Below are 16768 nucleotides of genomic sequence, written 5' to 3'. Positions count from 1 at the left end.
GCCAGTCATATAATGAAGTACAACATTACTATAAAGCCCTTAAAAATAGCATGCTTTACACAAGGCGAACATGACTCAGTCTCACATTGAGGAACTCTAACAAGCTCCAACTTACTCCATAGCAGAAAGGTCCATGTCCACCTCTTCTCCATTCATCAGTGGAATCTTTTTCTTCTTATTTCTATTTAAAAAGAAAAAATAGAAGAAAGTAAGTATTAATTACTATACTAGCAAACATATCTTTAGAAATGGAACTTAACCCTGCAAAAGTTCTCTCTGTATTTCACCACACTGAAAAATAATGCTCTCTCCAGCAAAACAAATATTCACAAAATTGAGCTGTGCATCAGTTTTATTCAAATAATAATCACCAATATTTTAAATTGGCTTAAACTTGACTTCCATTAATTTTTCTAATTACATGTAAGCATACAACTTTGAGAAGCAGACATCAAAATAGTTATTTAAATGAATAAGGAAGCTGAAAGAATCTATTTGGGAAGTATGTTACTTTTCTCACTCATTAGATTTAGTAAACAGCCCTGGCACTCTTAACAGAAAAGGAAAATTATGCAAGTGCTCCTTGCATATATCTTCACTTGAAGTACTCCTCCGGCTCACATTAATCTTCTCTCTAATTTGTCTTTCCTATTCAGAAGCATTTTTATTTTGACTAATGAGAGTATTTATTCAATTTGTTCTAAATAAACTTTTATTCTTTAAGAAACTTTAATAAAAATACTTATAATTCAGAACTGCATATAAAATAGAAGGTTTTCTGCTATCTATAAACAGCAGTAAATTCCATTTTCTTACTTTACATCACAGGTAAATCTTATTGAGTAAGATTAAGAAAACATAAACACAAAATATAAAAAAGCATATACTGACCTTCAAATGCACTACATGTTTTCATACATTCATATTAAAAATATATGCAGTTTGTATTTTTGTTCTTACCTTCTGCTTTTAGAATGGCAAGGTATATCATGTTTAAGACTGTTTTCTTCAATCTGCAATGTATGGTTGAATGATCCATCAAGTTCCTGCACTGTCACTTTAAGAGGACCCTTCAAGTTCATGAGATTTTGTTATTAACATTAAAATTATGCTTATTAATGTATGCATCATACTTGTATGTGTAGGTAAAATATGGAAAATGGACCTTACCACATATTTCTGAGTCCCAGGAGATGTGTAGTCTTGCTTTATTTCCAACTCCAATACATTCCGTTTTCTATTAAATGCAAAGCTACCATAAAATTTTACCACTCCACTCTGATCCCTAATTAGCAGTATAGGAATTCTAGTTGCACAATGCAATAGTTATAAACAAACATAATGTTTTCATTCTTTACATTTCCTTTATGCTTCTTTATTCCTACTATTTCCCATCCTAAGAAAAACAGGAAATTAAAATACTGATGTTAATTCATGACTTTTAAAGATTTTTTTCCTTAAACAGTTCTCTATCATACAATCATGTATGTGCTTTATTAACTTTTCTCCAAGCTAACATCTTTTGGCTAGACACCTCAGACTGGTTCTGTTCACGGTGGTTGCCTTCATAAAGGTCTGTGACTTTGTTATGAAGTACAGCTTAAGGCATTTTTAGTGGTTTCTTTAGCACAGCGTTTAAACTCAGCACCAACACAAGCACTTAATAGCATAAGATGGCACTATTTAAGAGTAATATGATATTCTCTCTAATGATACAATGACCTGCTGTGGTCTTATAAGAAGAGAAAATCTACTGTCACAGGTTGCAACAGTGTTTGAGGCATGGTAGGGAGACTGAAACCATAGAATCAACTAAACACCAGTTACAGTTAACAGGATCAGGCTTGGGGCCAAAGTCCAGAGAAGCTGAAAAGTCCCAGTATCTGAGCTGCAAGTCTTCCCTGGTTACAGAACAGATGTATTTAAGATTCACCCAGCTCAGACAGTAATGCTAACATCTAGGTATAGCTGCAGTATGAATACATGCACATAGAGAACTCCTATCCTCCTCAAGTACTTGACACAGCTACACATGGAAATTAAGAAAATGCAGATAAAACACTAACGTCTCATACTAGCTCATAAATATTAATTATGCAGTGGGTTTTAGTTAGATACTGTGCTGCATGAACATTAAGTCTGTCTAAATAAATAATGTCTACATATTAATACCTACTTCTACTTTCTGGAACAGCAAGGTATAGTTCTAGCCTGCAATCACATTAATTAAAACTACCAATTAAACCCGTTAAATGGAACAAATTCAAATTAACCCTTATATCAATCCAAAATAAGAAACCCTATTTCTTGACTAATACCACTTAAATTTAAAAAATTAACACAGAGAGCTTTATTTTACTTTAAACTGTAATCTTAACATAAGCTACCAAGCTATTAAATATCAGTGTATTTTAAGCTATCAATCTGAGCTTTAGGTTTACTTATTTCACGGTGATTTACTGGAAATCACATCTTAAAATGCACCAGACTATAGCATTTTCCATGTCAGACTTCAGCATATTTCTATGGGCAGTGTCCTCTGGAATCTCTTTAGTATAATTTGGCCTTAAATTCCAGCAGAGTTCTTGTGCTTCTTTCAAAGTAGAACCTAAAATAGTGAAATACCTTCTAGTAAAGAACATGTGAAAAAAACCCAGCATTCTCTAATTGACTATGAAAGGAGTGTGAACCATATATATCTAATTCAAAGAATAATGTACCTAACTGCTTTAAGCAAATATATTTCATACCTTTCCTCACATTCCTTTAATAGTGCCAATTAAAAACCAAATTCATTCTCCATATTAACAATCCAGACCAAGAATAAAAAGGATACACCCACTGCTTTATTAAAGGTTGGATGTCTTTGCCAGAGACATTTGAGATAGATTTCAAAAACCCAGATGTGGAAACCAACATCTGACTCCACATGTGTGACTGGAACTTCTGAGATGAAGCAGTGCTGGCCAGACTCAACAACTTGTTGAAAACCTAAAATGATAAAAAGTTATTACTTTCACAAATACTTTAATATATAAAATATGCTTTTCTGTTTAGTTGCAGCTGAATTGCAACTAAAGGCCAAAAAACTCATTCTTTGATAACTGACCTGAAAAGACGTCTTTCAAAATAAAGATGTTTCAGAAAATTATTTGCTTGACCATATCAGAAATTCTGATTTGCAGACACAAATGTATTTTTCTTTACAGCAAAGCACCCATGATCCTGAGAAAGCTCTGAAACCCCAGCTTTTGAACATACCAGATCACCGGCTAGATCTGCTTTTTAGAAATAAGAGAGTCATCGGGTTCTCTACTTTGCTATTCCTTTTTAAATATTGAAAAAAAATATTCAGATTTATGTAAGGAAAGCTTTAAGAAAGGTTTATCGGCTGAGAACTACTTAAAATAGTTCTTAACCACAGGTGCATACATGTTTTCCTTAAAAAAGCCTAAAACATGGCATTTCACAAAACATATTTAGTAAAGAAAAACCTAAAACTCTACAGAAATTTTGCATTTCCGAATAAAACTACAATTTTCTATTCAACCACTTCTTCTAATATAAAGATCAATGCTCCTTCTAGCACTGAAAATTTATACAATGGAGAGAGCAAAAGCTGTATGCACTAACAACTTCATTATTTGTAATTTGGTTAGACTAGATCACATCAACACTGGTTAGGGGTAAAACAGGTCCTCAGTGTTAACAACCAATCACAATCACTGAAAGCAACATTAATATTAAAGAGGATATACAACATATAAGAAGTATTGCAAGTTATGAGTAATAATAATAGCTAACCCATCCTAATACAAATGACCTACATGTTTGTTCTCTCCGGCTAAAACTGAAAATACAAATTGAATCCTATGATAACCTGTGCTGCTCTGCCTTAAACTCCATTTAATGAATACAAATGCAACTAAAGGCAAAAGCAATATATTCCACATAATCATTTAAATACCTACCTGTAACATGAACTCCATGCTAATCCTGTTCTCAATCAGTCTCATAACAAGATGTGCTTTACACTGAAACATCGTGTAATATTCCCAGGACAATGTATGAGGGTGCTTGATAGAAAAATGTAAATGTGATGCAGGGCTGAAAAATAATAATAAAAAAAGCAGCTTTATTTTGCATTTTATGGAATGGAACTTTAAATATATCTTAGCAACCAAGATTATAGCTGCAACAACAATTATTTAGCATCTCTTCTTCTGCTTTAAAGTTATAAATTATGACATGCTTAAAACAACCACACACTTTACATTCTGTGTGACATGGGTGTATGCACCTGTCATACGGCCAGTGCTGAACAGAGAGTAATGGCTGGTAATACATGCTATGCATTACTGTAAAGACAGTGATAGCAGTACCAACGCAAGCAAGGAAGTCTAGCAAGAAACTTGAGTCCAGAAATTACCCATATATTGACATTATGAAAAGAGGGTAGATTTAAATTAGATACTAGGAAGGAATTCTTTACTGTGAGGGTGGTGAGTCCCTGGCACAGGTTTCCACAGAAAAGCTGTGGCTGCCCCAACCCTGGCAATGCTCAAGGCCAGGCTGGACAGGGCTTGGAGAAAACTGGTCTAGTGGAAGGTCCTTTCCAGCACAAACCATTCTGTGATTCCCCCTGCTCCACTTCTGTTAGAAGTGACTGTATGTGGAGAATATCTTATATTTAAATAAATAACTGTTGCAATTAAAGTAAACAGACTTTCATGTGAAGAGAAAAGGAATTGGTTTCTACTTCAGCAGTGAATTTTTTCTTTCAATACTTTGGCAAACTGCTGTCTTCTAAATCAGATAACATGCCAAGGAAGACTAGGCAGAGCATCACGTTACAAGTGCCACACTGTAACTTGATCTGTGGTGCTTCTTAAGACATATCGCTCATGTCTGCAAGCAAAATATTTTAAATGGTTTAAGCTCAATCCATGTCAAAAGACAAAAAATGCTGAAACCCTAAAACTTTTTAAAACAGAACTGATTTCTGGATTCTGCACAGTAATAAAACACAAAAAGCCTTAATTTTGACAAGCTTTCATTTTCTTTACCAAGTTTGACATTTCAGAACAAAAGCACTCGGATCTATAGGTCATTTCCAAGCACAAAAGCTGCTGTGATACGGAAATTATTTAGAAAAATAAGACCTCCCCTCTTCAATTATCTGAGAAATGGAGATAACGACAAGTCTGATTTTATTTTACTGATAAACCAGGTCTTTTTCTTTCTGATGTGCTATGGTATTTTCATTTAGTTCTTTTCAGAGGGAATTTGAGTTTTCCATTAATGAATAACAAACATCTGAAGAAACTGGACATGCACCATGTCAGGCAAGCTTCTTAGTGTGAATCCAGACGTATTTTATGCTGGTTGGTGAAGAATCACAAATTGACCACTGTGACACAGAAAATGCTACCTTCTTAAAATTTCTGGGCTCAGGACTGGATTTTTCCCTGTGATTTTCTCACTTACAGATAACATAACAGATGGCCCAGACACCTGATTTGTCCAAAGGCTTTAGAAGAACACACTACAAGACAGAATTAAATAATTCACAGATTGTAATGATCAAAGATAAGCACTATAAGCCTGATCTATCATGCCAACTACCTCACAAAGCCTCTGGTCTTCCAGGACCTTCAAAGACCTATTAAACTATTTGAACTCTGACCAGTTTTTCAATGCAGTTGAAAGACCTATGGCAACAAGAACTGCTCTAGCAGGACAGGACCAGAACTTAGCTGCTTATCTGCAGGTCTTAAGATCTCAGGAGATGGCAAGAACCTAGGTAGCTGTAACACCTTGATGTTTTTTTCCATCTTTCTATTTACTGGGAGTATCCCTTAACTTTACTCATGAATGTCTGTTTAAACACCTTAAGAAGATAAAAAAAAGTATTTCTAAATTTAATCAAGTATTACCCTGCTTAGGTATAAAAGGTATATGAATAAGAAGGTACTTAGGTTTACTTCTTGCTGTTTCTAGTCAATAGGCAGTTGCTGAAGTTCTCCTTATCCCAATTGTCCTGTTATTTTGGATACTTCTCCATTCCAAGGTAGAGAGGGTTTAGCAACCATGAAAGAATTAAAATGCAATGAGGAAACTGAGGTCGTGGCTCAGACGTTATATAATAATTTGGTCTCAGTATAAAAACTATTTATCCAGCTTCAAATTATACAGTTGATTGACTTCGGTAAAATTCTTTTCTTGAAAATCACAACCAAGCCAGGACCCACATTCTTAGCCTTCTTAAATTGACTAAGTGTTGACTGATCTTGGTACCGGTTACATTATTTAAGCGCAAACCAAAACTTAAGACAATTTGCATTTGACGGTTACATTTTGCAGTTTATTCAATATTAATACATTTCTTCTGATTCTATTTTTCTTCAATCATTATACTTCTGAAAGTTTTATTGAAATGAGAATTAAAATTAACAATGTGGACCCAGAACCTTTGTCAAAGTGAAAAGTGAACTAGCTCTTCCATGGAAATTCCTAATGCTCATGCTCTCAAACATAATCTTGTCATTCAACGTGAACCTCTCAATATGCTACTTCCATTTAAAATATATCTATATAAATTTCTTCAGCTTTTGCAATTTCACAACAGGGTGGTACCAGCACAAAGACTGGAGAGAAGCAAAATCTGAAATGGGAAATTTCCACAAAATGGAAACATAACATACAAAACTTTTTTCTGAAGCTTTCATCCTTACAGCAAACAGTTAACATGCAGTTTCCTCTCTTTCATTCTCCCAAGGTCTGGGATTTTTTCTTTTAAAGTAAGTGCTCCGGAGAGTAGTGGTTTTGTTTCACCAGACTGGAACAGGAAGGATTTGTAAGACTGTGTTTTACACAGAAGCTAATTCATGTGTCTAAAAGTTTCTTTAATCCCAATGATTTATTTTCATATCCCAATTCTAATTTAGTTGAAAACTTAGATTAGTAATTACCCTATTTCTTTCTTCATATGATTATTAATTGGGACTGCTGTAATTCAAATACACTTGGCAGGAAACCTTAACACAAAAAACAGAGCAAGGAAATGCAAAGATATATGTAGACATCATCATGAAAATGCTTCCCCTAAATATATATTATTTCCCAGAGCCAGGAACACGTGCTTAATTTACATATAAGGGAACGTTGCAATCTACAAGAAACAGCAAATTGTAATTCATATTTAAGTGATGTTATGCTTATTATTAAGAATATGCAATACAATGAAGTATTGAAATAGCTGTAGGAACACAGAGCATCTAACAGTGATACGTCACATAGAAGATACAAATTTAAGAGCATTAGAACAGGATTTTGTGAAATGTGTCCAATTATAGAATAAATAGAATAAATATAATAAAACCAATAAATTCAGCAGTTACAAAACCACTTTTATTTAATTTCCTTTTTTAAACATGTGCCCTTTTTCTCTAGTTTCATCTGATCCTATCAATGTGAATGTAGTTTCTCTGTATAAGGGAGCATATTGCTAAGCTGTAATGCTGTAAATTAAAAAGTCTTCCAGGAAATAATTCAAAATCAGTTGTACCGCAGAATTTTCCTTAAAAAAACCCAAACAACAGAAAACGAAATCACCAACAGGGTGTCCTAAGAAATTAAGATAAGATTGCAAGGCGGTAAATGAGAACAAAAAGAAAAAAGAGCAAAGAAAAAGGAAACTGATGATACTGTAAAAAGCCTAAAGATTACTAACTACTCCAGAAATAGGTCAAAATTCTGGCTCCACATTCCCTCTTTCTCTTAACCAAAAGTAGCTGCATAAAAGCTTTAAAAATATTCATTATATTTCCTTCCCTTCAAGATTTAAAGCGAAAGAAAAATAAAACAAAAGTGATACAATATATTCAAGATATACTTTATAAGACTGGTAATACATGCCCTGGGCAAGTGAAGATCTTCAGCCTCTGGCCTTTTGCAACACAACACACTGAAGACATATATTAACAGCCCTATAAAAATAGACCCTGTAATGACTTGTGGCTTAAATAAACATACTTGTCTTTCTCTTTTCCTCCTCCAAATATCGGATGCAATAAAACTCCACCAGTCTTCAGTTCATATGCCACTATTTGATCTAGCTCCTAAAAAATACAACATACATAAGCAAACATGATTTTGAAAAGTAGATAAATCATTTAAAGAAGACAGGAAAGTTCTTCATGTCATTGTTTAAGCCATAGCACCTAACTAAACTTGTTTACAAATACAAAGAGCATTTTAAAATCAGGGATGTTCCTCAGGATGGCAAACAATAATAAACCAGTAGAAATTAGTAGTTAATACTTGTTCTGGGTCTGGATTGCAGATCAACCCCCAACAATATTTAACTACATTATATCTAAAGTGTATTATTGTTCAATAAGTAAACTATCTTTGACCAAAGGAAATAAAGGTAACCTCCATTTCCTTGCAGTGGAAAGTAATACTGGTTATACCTACACAGTAGACTGCAGCATACAGTAGTTCACCTCAACCCACGCCCAAGCCAGACAGAAGCCATCTTTGAACTGGAACGAGTTTGAATTTGTGTGGTGCTGTGCCCATGTTAACATGCACACTTCAAGGCAGGATGTTCACATAACTCACTATCACTCAACAGCCAATATGGCTTTTGAATCAAACTGGGTCAGCTTGAGCACAGGGGGAGGGAACTGATGGCTATCTGCAACCCAGTGTTAGTTAATGAATTCCCAAATCTTGATACATGTCAGTATTTATTGATTCATATCAAATTATACATTTTGATATATTGGTAAAACGTTCAAAGCAGTAACAGCAGAACTGGAGGCTGCAACAGTAACACCTCTTAGTTCTATGCGGAAGCACTTAGCTAACTCATAGGGAAGAACATGAGCAATTAATATCCAGAAGTAACTTCTGCTGCAAGCAGCAGTGAACTCTCAAAATAGATGTTCATTTAGTTCTGCTGTTCTCTAAAACACCTTTAGTACAGACAGCACATGACTGGTGAGCTGGATATGCATTAGGCAGATAAGGATATGGTACTGAGACCCAGTGTGTGTAAGGGATGTAAATGGACCCCATGGGGTTAGGAATCTAGTTTTTGGAACAGGAAGAGAATGTGATGAAAGGAAGAAGATATACATCTTTCTGTGAATTAATGTTACTTGCAAAAAACCTAGGAGTCACTGCTGCTTTCACTAGAAATTACCTGTCTCAGAGCATTAAATTAGGAAATGTAAGATAAAGACAGAAATTTCATTTCCAAAACCAGAAATCCCTTCATCAGGGGTCTTTGACCGTTTCATTATTTAATTTAGCACTTCAATACATATTAAAAGATACCTGATCCACTATTGATCCAAGCTTACAATGGAGCCCTTCAGAACTTTATGGGTGTACACCACAGTATAACAAATCCATCAAATATATCTCCTTATGAATCCCATATTCTAGATGTTAACAAAATACTTTATTACTTTTTCTTTCTGTTTTTGTACAAAAGCCCAAATAACAAGAGCAAAACTAACTGCACAGAGAGACAATGAACATTATTATTCATAAGGTAGAGAGAAACATATTTTAGCTAGTATGGTGGTTTTCCTTGCACCAAGTAGTAAAAGTATCTCAGCTCTTAAGTTTTGTCACGACTAAAGATGTCTTTAGATTGCAATGTAAAACTGTATTTATTACAGTCTTGTTTAATACTGCATCTTTTTTGATGTAAAATGTCTGAAAGATATAGAAAATAGTACTATTATATTGTTACCTGTTTAATCCAATGGCGATACTCATTAACACCAAAGGTTTTTTTCATCCAAAGGCCATAAATATAACCAGAGATTCCCTTTAGCACCCATTCATCTGACCTATAATAAGAAAGAAGCATGAATTACAGCACTTCAAAAGGTATTTTGTAAGGGATGGTATTTTTGACCAGCTCAAAACAGCCACAAATTTCAGCAAGTTATATAACTTCTCTAAGTCAATAGGAGTCTGATGAGCTGTGAACCAATTTATGGAACCTGGCACCTGGATGGGACCGATAAAACTGAAAAGCCAGTGAAACCTAAACTTCTACCACAGAAACCCATGTTAAAATACAAACCCAAACTATTTAAGCTTAAATAGTAACAATAAAACCATAAAAATGGACAATGAAGTTAAAACAACTGCTAATCTGTATGATCCAAATTTGTTAATAAACATCTCAATGCAATGCAGATTGGCCAGCAAGTAGACAAAATACCTTTCCCACAATCTGGGGGACATCCATTTAAACACCTCTTCTGAAAGAGTTATGTTCAGAAAGGGAAAAGTAAGGACAAAGCCTACAAAATGATCATGAACTAGTGACACATGATAATGTCACATGTGATCAAGTGCATAGACATAAAAAAAAGTCATTATGATGGAGAAAAAACTGGCTTCACCATGGAAGGAGGCTAGAAATAAAGGAAGAGACCAAAAGAAATAGTATAAACATAAATTTAAAAACATGTTCGTTGATTTTTTATTTAAGCCAAAGATACTCTGGAACATACACTTTTGCCATGAAAAAGAAGTTCCTGATATAAAGCAAAAGGCTTTAAAATAAATACTGGCCAGAACTGCAAGAGGCAGCAGAAGGGGATCTTCTAGGAAATGTAGCTATAAGCAGCTTACCACCCCAGTGAATTTGCCTATTTTACACTAATTTCTGCATTCCCCTCCCCAAAAGTCTTTACAATTAGTTCTGTGCTCCACAAGTACTTCCTATGCAGGCTACACATCACCCAAAATAAGACAGAAATTTACTGATGATACAAAAGATTCTCCCTTCTAAAACTTCCAGGTGCCAAAGCACACTACAGCGTTCAGTAGCAATAATTTCTGAAACAAGTTCAATCTCTGTCTTTAGAACCTTTATATCTCACATTCTCCCTTCAAACAGAAAAAAAAAAACAAAAAAAAGACCACCTAACCTCATGGATTTTCATTTATTGAGTTGGGTTCATTATTTTTCACTTTTTTTTACTTTCTTCTACAGTTACTGTTTCATTTATTCTTCTGACAAAATGCAACATGCAAATTAAAATCAGAATTTCCCAGATCTTCCCAATTTTCTAGTGAGTTCAATAGTAAAATACTTACCAGGACATTCTGGATATAAAACACCCAAAGAACTGCTGGGCCAGGGCCTGTGCTAAGCATCTCCTTGTCAGTGGAGTTTCATCTATAATCATTGCGCTGTGCAAGAGATTTGTGCTGGAGCCCCATAAAAAGAAAAAAGAAAATAACACAATATGATCACAAGCTCTGAAGAAACAAAATAGAGACTTTGCTTTAACAGCCAAAACAAATGAAGTAATTCCTTCACTGGTTTCCCAATGAGATAGTAACATCTTTTTGTAACACCCTTAATCCAGGCAGATCTCCTGCTATTATCATCTACATACAACTGTGTATGTAGTAGTTTGTTTTAACAGGTGAAACTCTTTTGCATTCCTGGTACTCTATTCCAGCTGAAGAAAAAAATAAAACTTAATCAAACTTCTTCAGTTTTCTTAAATATTTCATACATAGTGTTTCCAATCCAGCAAGAAAACCACTGCCAATTTTTTCTTGAAGAAGATACAAATCCAACATCTTTGTAAGAGATAAAATCAGAAATGGTGTTAAGTCTTTAATGTCAAAAACCCCTCAGCCTCTTCAAACTAAAGAGCCCAAAACTCAGGCCACCAAAATAAGAGCTTCACATATTTCTCAATACTCTTAGATCGAGAGCTTCTGGGCTTTTGGATTTAAGAAGGTGTAGTTTTCTCAAATACTAACCTGAAAATACTCATGGATGCATAAGCAGCTACTTCAACATAAGCTTCATCTATAAAAACAGTCTTGAAACAGGAGTATGGATAGCGGCAGGTAAGAATCTCCTCATAAAACTCAAACACCTCATGAAGGTAGGACGTGGTATGTTTGAGCAATGGGAGAAGTTGTGGTAAGCAAAAGTGAGTCACCTACAAGCAAAGGAGAATTTGGTACAAGACTGACAAATATATTTAAATCCATAAATATCAAGTATATTGCCTAGCAGCAAAAAATACCTGAACAAACAGAAATCAAAACCTACCCCAAACAGGGGGAAAAAAAAACAAAACCAAACAAAAACCCACAAACCCTCCCCCCAAAGACAACAAAAATCTAGCTGCTATAAATTTCACAGAAAAAAAGCACTTTCAAGCTGTGATAATGACTATCAATGACAGAAAAGTGCACCAGGATATTGTGAGAGCAACAACAGGAAAATAATCTCCACAGACAACACATGCTAAACAATGTCTACCCAGAGGTGTGTATCATTTAAGAAATACATGCCATTTTTCTTACATTTTGCAATTCAACATATTTTGGAAATAATATTTTTCTTTTATGCAGTAAAGAATCAGCTATTTTCAAATGAGTCAAGCAGTGCTACTTTTAAAAGACTTGTCGTGGCTAAAATTGCAAGTAACCTTTGATATTACTGTGTTTTCCACAAAATTATGATGTAGCCAATCATATTGTTTCAACAGTGACACAGGAACAAAGCTGAGACTGTACAGTTCAAGAAGTATAATTCAAGAGAGCTCTATAGAAGTCAAACTGCAGGAATTTATCAGCTTGGGTTTTTCAAATAACAACTGATATTTTTTTAAGTTATTACCTTTCACAGGTGAGTATGCCCCACCAATAAAAGTCAACAGAACACCATTCTGAGGACTAAAATCTGACATTTGCCTTTGGATCAAGGAAAACATAGCTATTTACCAGTATATTCCTACCATGCTTTCAGAGGAAGAATATACAGGCCAGTCTTTATGCTAAATTGGTACCTTTATGTGCCTGCCAAGTCCATCCTTACCCAATCTGAAACTACAGATGTAAATATAAATGGGTGGACTTCAACATTATGGCAACAATCTGTTAAGAATGAAAACTCAATGTCAAATTCAGCTTAGAAAACTACGCAAATGTGTAGCAACCATTTTAATCTACTACCAGCAACGGGATTGGTTTAAAGCTATTTTGAGAAAAATGCTTTTACCAACTCCAGCTAAACTAGCTCTGTAAATCTGGGCATAAGTGGAATTATTGCTGATTCAAAGGCTTTACTTTGAAGATAACTTTAAATATAGACATTACAAGACAAGTTTACCATATAACTGTATTCATGGAGGTTGTATCTAGACATACTCACATTTGACCAATATATACTGGTTGCAATAAAAACAGTCACTAATTCATTACAAAGAAAAAAAAAGGCCTCTATGAAAATTATTACCTCATGCATATATGGATCAACAAGGATTTCAAAAGGTCCTATAGCCAAAGAGATGTTAGAAGCTGCAGTTGGAATAGTCAGCATGTAATGAAAAGTCTTCTTTCTCATATCATGGGTATATACAGTTTCCACCAAGTCTCCATTTGAAACAGCCACCATTGCAGCATCTACAGTATACTCAAGTTTCCAGGTACACAATTCAGAATATGAATCAACACAAGGAAACCAAAATCTGGGTAAGTCAAGATTGGGGAAAAATGGTTAGCAATTATACTTAATAATAATGCTCTCTTTTTCACAGCTGATTTTTCTCTCAAATTCCAAACTATATTCTTAAATACTCTGAATCACAGAATAGTTAGGGTTGGAAAGGACCTTAAGATCATCTAGTTCCAACCCCCCTGCAGGGACACCTCCCACTAAACCATGTCACCCTGTCCAACCTGGCCTTGAACACCTGACTCCCACTGCATATTCATTTTATAAATCATTACCAGTTTCCTTGCCATTACCTCCTGTAGAGCTAGAAAGACTAGAAATCCTAATTACTAATCATTAGATGCTACTTCGAATCCTTTCAAGCTTCTTCTGAAAACAAATTAAGTTTTACAATGTTTCAAACTTACAAGAATTCAAAGAAATTATTTGCATTTCCTACACTTTGAGATTAAATAGGAAATACAGTCTAACATTCAAAGACAGTTTTCTTACCTTGTAGAATTTTGATAACCGCATGAAAAGACATGAGCCCCTCTTTCTGCCATGCTGCCCTCCATGTTGGGTACCACAAAATGAAGGCCTCCTTTTGGCTGGTCCAAAGAAAAGTTTATATGCACCTTCAGGACTTTTAACTCTGCAACACCAAGAACAAAATGTGAGTAAACATATACATATTACATGTAATTTATTTCAGAATAATCATTCAGGTTTGGACTCTTGCTCTTTCAAGATTACACGTTTTCTTCATTCTCACAGACCTTCAGGTCCACTTACAAAATACAGCTCAAAAGCTTACAAAACTGAAACCTCTTAAGCTTTAACTTACAGGATATGAATTGAAAAGAATTTTTATTAAATAATAAAATCTGCAACTGCAGTTACAGCTCATCTTCCAACTCCCCAATAATAAAGAATCTTTATACAGTGATTATACCCTACCCATGACCTCTTTTGTACCTTGCTGAAATAGTTTTTCTACACAAAAACTGCATGTAATAGGCACATTCTTAAAATACATGTTATTGTCATTTGCAGTTTCTTAAAACCTCTTATTATAGTTTAAAATTTTCCTGTAACTTAAGTGTCTTTGCTTTGGTTTAGTTTCACAGAAATCTCACCTATGAATAGACTGGCAAGAAAAATCAAGCCTATGGTAAAATTTATCCAACAAGTCTTGCCATATTTTGGCATTAAACTTTAAGAAGAAAAATTATACCTGTTTGAATATTTTCCCTTCTATGCTTGGAAGTAAGGCAACAGGAACTTAAACTGAAGTTAAAAAACTCAAGTGTCTTTCCCATTAAGGTGTATCTGACAACACTGTGTGAGTCAGCTTCACGATACAGTTGTTATTATTCTCTCACAGGTCACATAAAAGCATGCGAAAACCTGATACAATGATGTAAGAAAACAAAAAACTAAGAAAATCCATGTAAGAAAATAATCAACACTGGAGACTGATTTATTAAAGCAGCTACTTGTTCCAGGATCCAGTGTAAAAGAGTCTACTTTTCTCTACCAAATCAATTTAAAAATGACTATTCTTCAAAGGGAGATGGGGAAAAAATAATACAGTTTGGTTGTGTTTTTTTTTTTAAATATGTATACAGACATATCCTTGTAAATTATTTTCTTGTTGGACCATATAAATTGTAAGCAACTTCAATATCACAAGTTACCAAGTCAGTATACTCCATTACAGCAACTTCCTCATGTATACTTCTGGGCTCGTGATCACCCAGAAGTGAGACTGTAAAGAGTGTTAAGAAACCTTGCAACCACTTCTCTGAATTACTCAGAAGCATGAAGGTATTTTTCAAGCTTCAACTGGAAAGATATCGGTGTGGAAAAAGGAAATATCATGTCACAAAACAATGTAATGTTACTTCTGTTTATCTGAATCTTTCTATGCAAACCAGTAGCTAACAACCTTGTACATCTTAAATTAAGCTTTCAATATAGTCTCTTTACCATCAACATGTTTCCACAGCTCTGAGGGAACCTTAATGCAGAGCTCTCCATTTCCAGCATCTGGGTCCACAGCACTGACTGCGGCAGCATAGGCATTGGAAAAATAGTTGAGATTCCTCCTGTCAGAAATACCCAGTTAATTCTTAAAGAACATGCTGAACTACAAAAAACAACTTTGGAAATTATACGATTTCTATACTGAATTTCATGGTGCATGTTCAACCAAGTATTCTGTTTTGATTTTAAAGGAGTAGAGGGAAAAGGAGGAGTACAGTTAGATTTCAAACCCCAGAACTTAAACCCAGGCTCTTACAGAAAAGATCTGTGATCAAAAACCTTAAGCAGTAATAATCCACAATGAATTAAATGAGAAATGCTCAGTGTTATTTTCTTCCCAATAAGAGTAACAGTTACATTTATTGGACTAGAAAATAAAATGTTTTTTATAAATTTTGGATTAAGCTTGTATGCTTATTCTAAACATCTGTCTTGAAGATGTGCCTCCTCATATATTGCAGTTTTGCTTTTAAGTTGCTTTTCTAAATGTAGTGAGATTTTAGCTTGGCAATGGTATTCCCTTAGCTTGATGGATAGTAATAGTTCTATGCACTTGTAAATATCACATAAAATATTAGATGCTAGAGTTTTGGCCTTAACACACACAGAAATACGCATTATACTTTTAGTGTAATCAGGTTTGACTTAAGCTACTATATATTAGTTGCTACTTCACTGTGCATTTCATTCAAAAGTCACACCATTACTTCAGTTATGATTTAGATTAATTGTTATCTACTGCATATGTCCACTGCTAAAGTGGTCATGAGCAGGATGGTATCTTATTATTTAATATGATTATGTTCAAATGCTGGAGGATGACCAGTCAAGTCCAAAACTAACTCTGCTTTTGCATGTTTACATGATAGCTTTCATACTTTCTAAAAATGGATTGTTAAACCACAGAATATGGGAGTAAAACCTTTTTTAATTATAATCCTCCAGTACAGAGAGCTCTTCAAAAGCTTCCACAACTAGGTATCTGAAGAGAAAGTGTTTGAACTACTCATCACAGTTTTTTCCAGAATTTAGGTATCAGTGATTAATCCAAGCAATATGGGGACAAAGCCACAATCCAACATGAAGCTACCACAGAATCATAGAATAGTTTGGGTTGGAAGAGACCTTTAAAGGTCACCTTCTCCAACCCTCCTGCCATGAGCAAGGACCTCTTCAACTAGATCAGGTTGTTCAATGCCCTGTCCAGCCTGACCTTGA

General features: G+C 34.6%; 1 protein-coding gene across 3 annotated transcripts in view; it reads right to left on the bottom strand.

Moving 5' to 3' along the window:
- The window catches only part of TAF2 (TATA-box binding protein associated factor 2), a 63464-nt gene that overhangs the window by 33826 nt on the left and 12870 nt on the right, over window positions 1-16768 (bottom strand). For 2 of the 3 annotated variants that reach the window (XM_061447806.1, XM_061447808.1), the window contains exons 4-15: window positions 15494-15612; window positions 14015-14156; window positions 13304-13535; window positions 11815-11999; window positions 11134-11247; window positions 9770-9869; window positions 8035-8120; window positions 3972-4107; window positions 2837-2991; window positions 1171-1285; window positions 961-1070; window positions 116-181 (exon numbers count right to left, since the gene is read on the bottom strand). In XM_061447806.1, the coding sequence (XP_061303790.1) occupies window positions 116-181; window positions 961-1070; window positions 1171-1285; window positions 2837-2991; window positions 3972-4107; window positions 8035-8120; window positions 9770-9869; window positions 11134-11247; window positions 11815-11999; window positions 13304-13535; window positions 14015-14156; window positions 15494-15612 (1560 nt within the window). The remainder of the gene's footprint in view (window positions 1-115; window positions 182-960; window positions 1071-1170; window positions 1286-2836; window positions 2992-3971; window positions 4108-8034; window positions 8121-9769; window positions 9870-11133; window positions 11248-11814; window positions 12000-13303; window positions 13536-14014; window positions 14157-15493; window positions 15613-16768) is intronic. The other variant, XM_061447807.1, reaches the window with a different exon arrangement.

This window comes from Pezoporus flaviventris, unplaced genomic scaffold (assembly GCF_033815535.1).
Source record: "Pezoporus flaviventris isolate CSIRO_AGI_PZ_B2104156 unplaced genomic scaffold, CSIRO_AGI_Pfla_v1 ptg000007l, whole genome shotgun sequence".
Classification (NCBI taxonomy): domain Eukaryota; kingdom Metazoa; phylum Chordata; class Aves; order Psittaciformes; family Psittacidae; genus Pezoporus; species Pezoporus flaviventris.
Note: the sequence above shows the minus strand (reverse complement) of the source record. Positions and strands in the feature narration are given on the sequence as shown.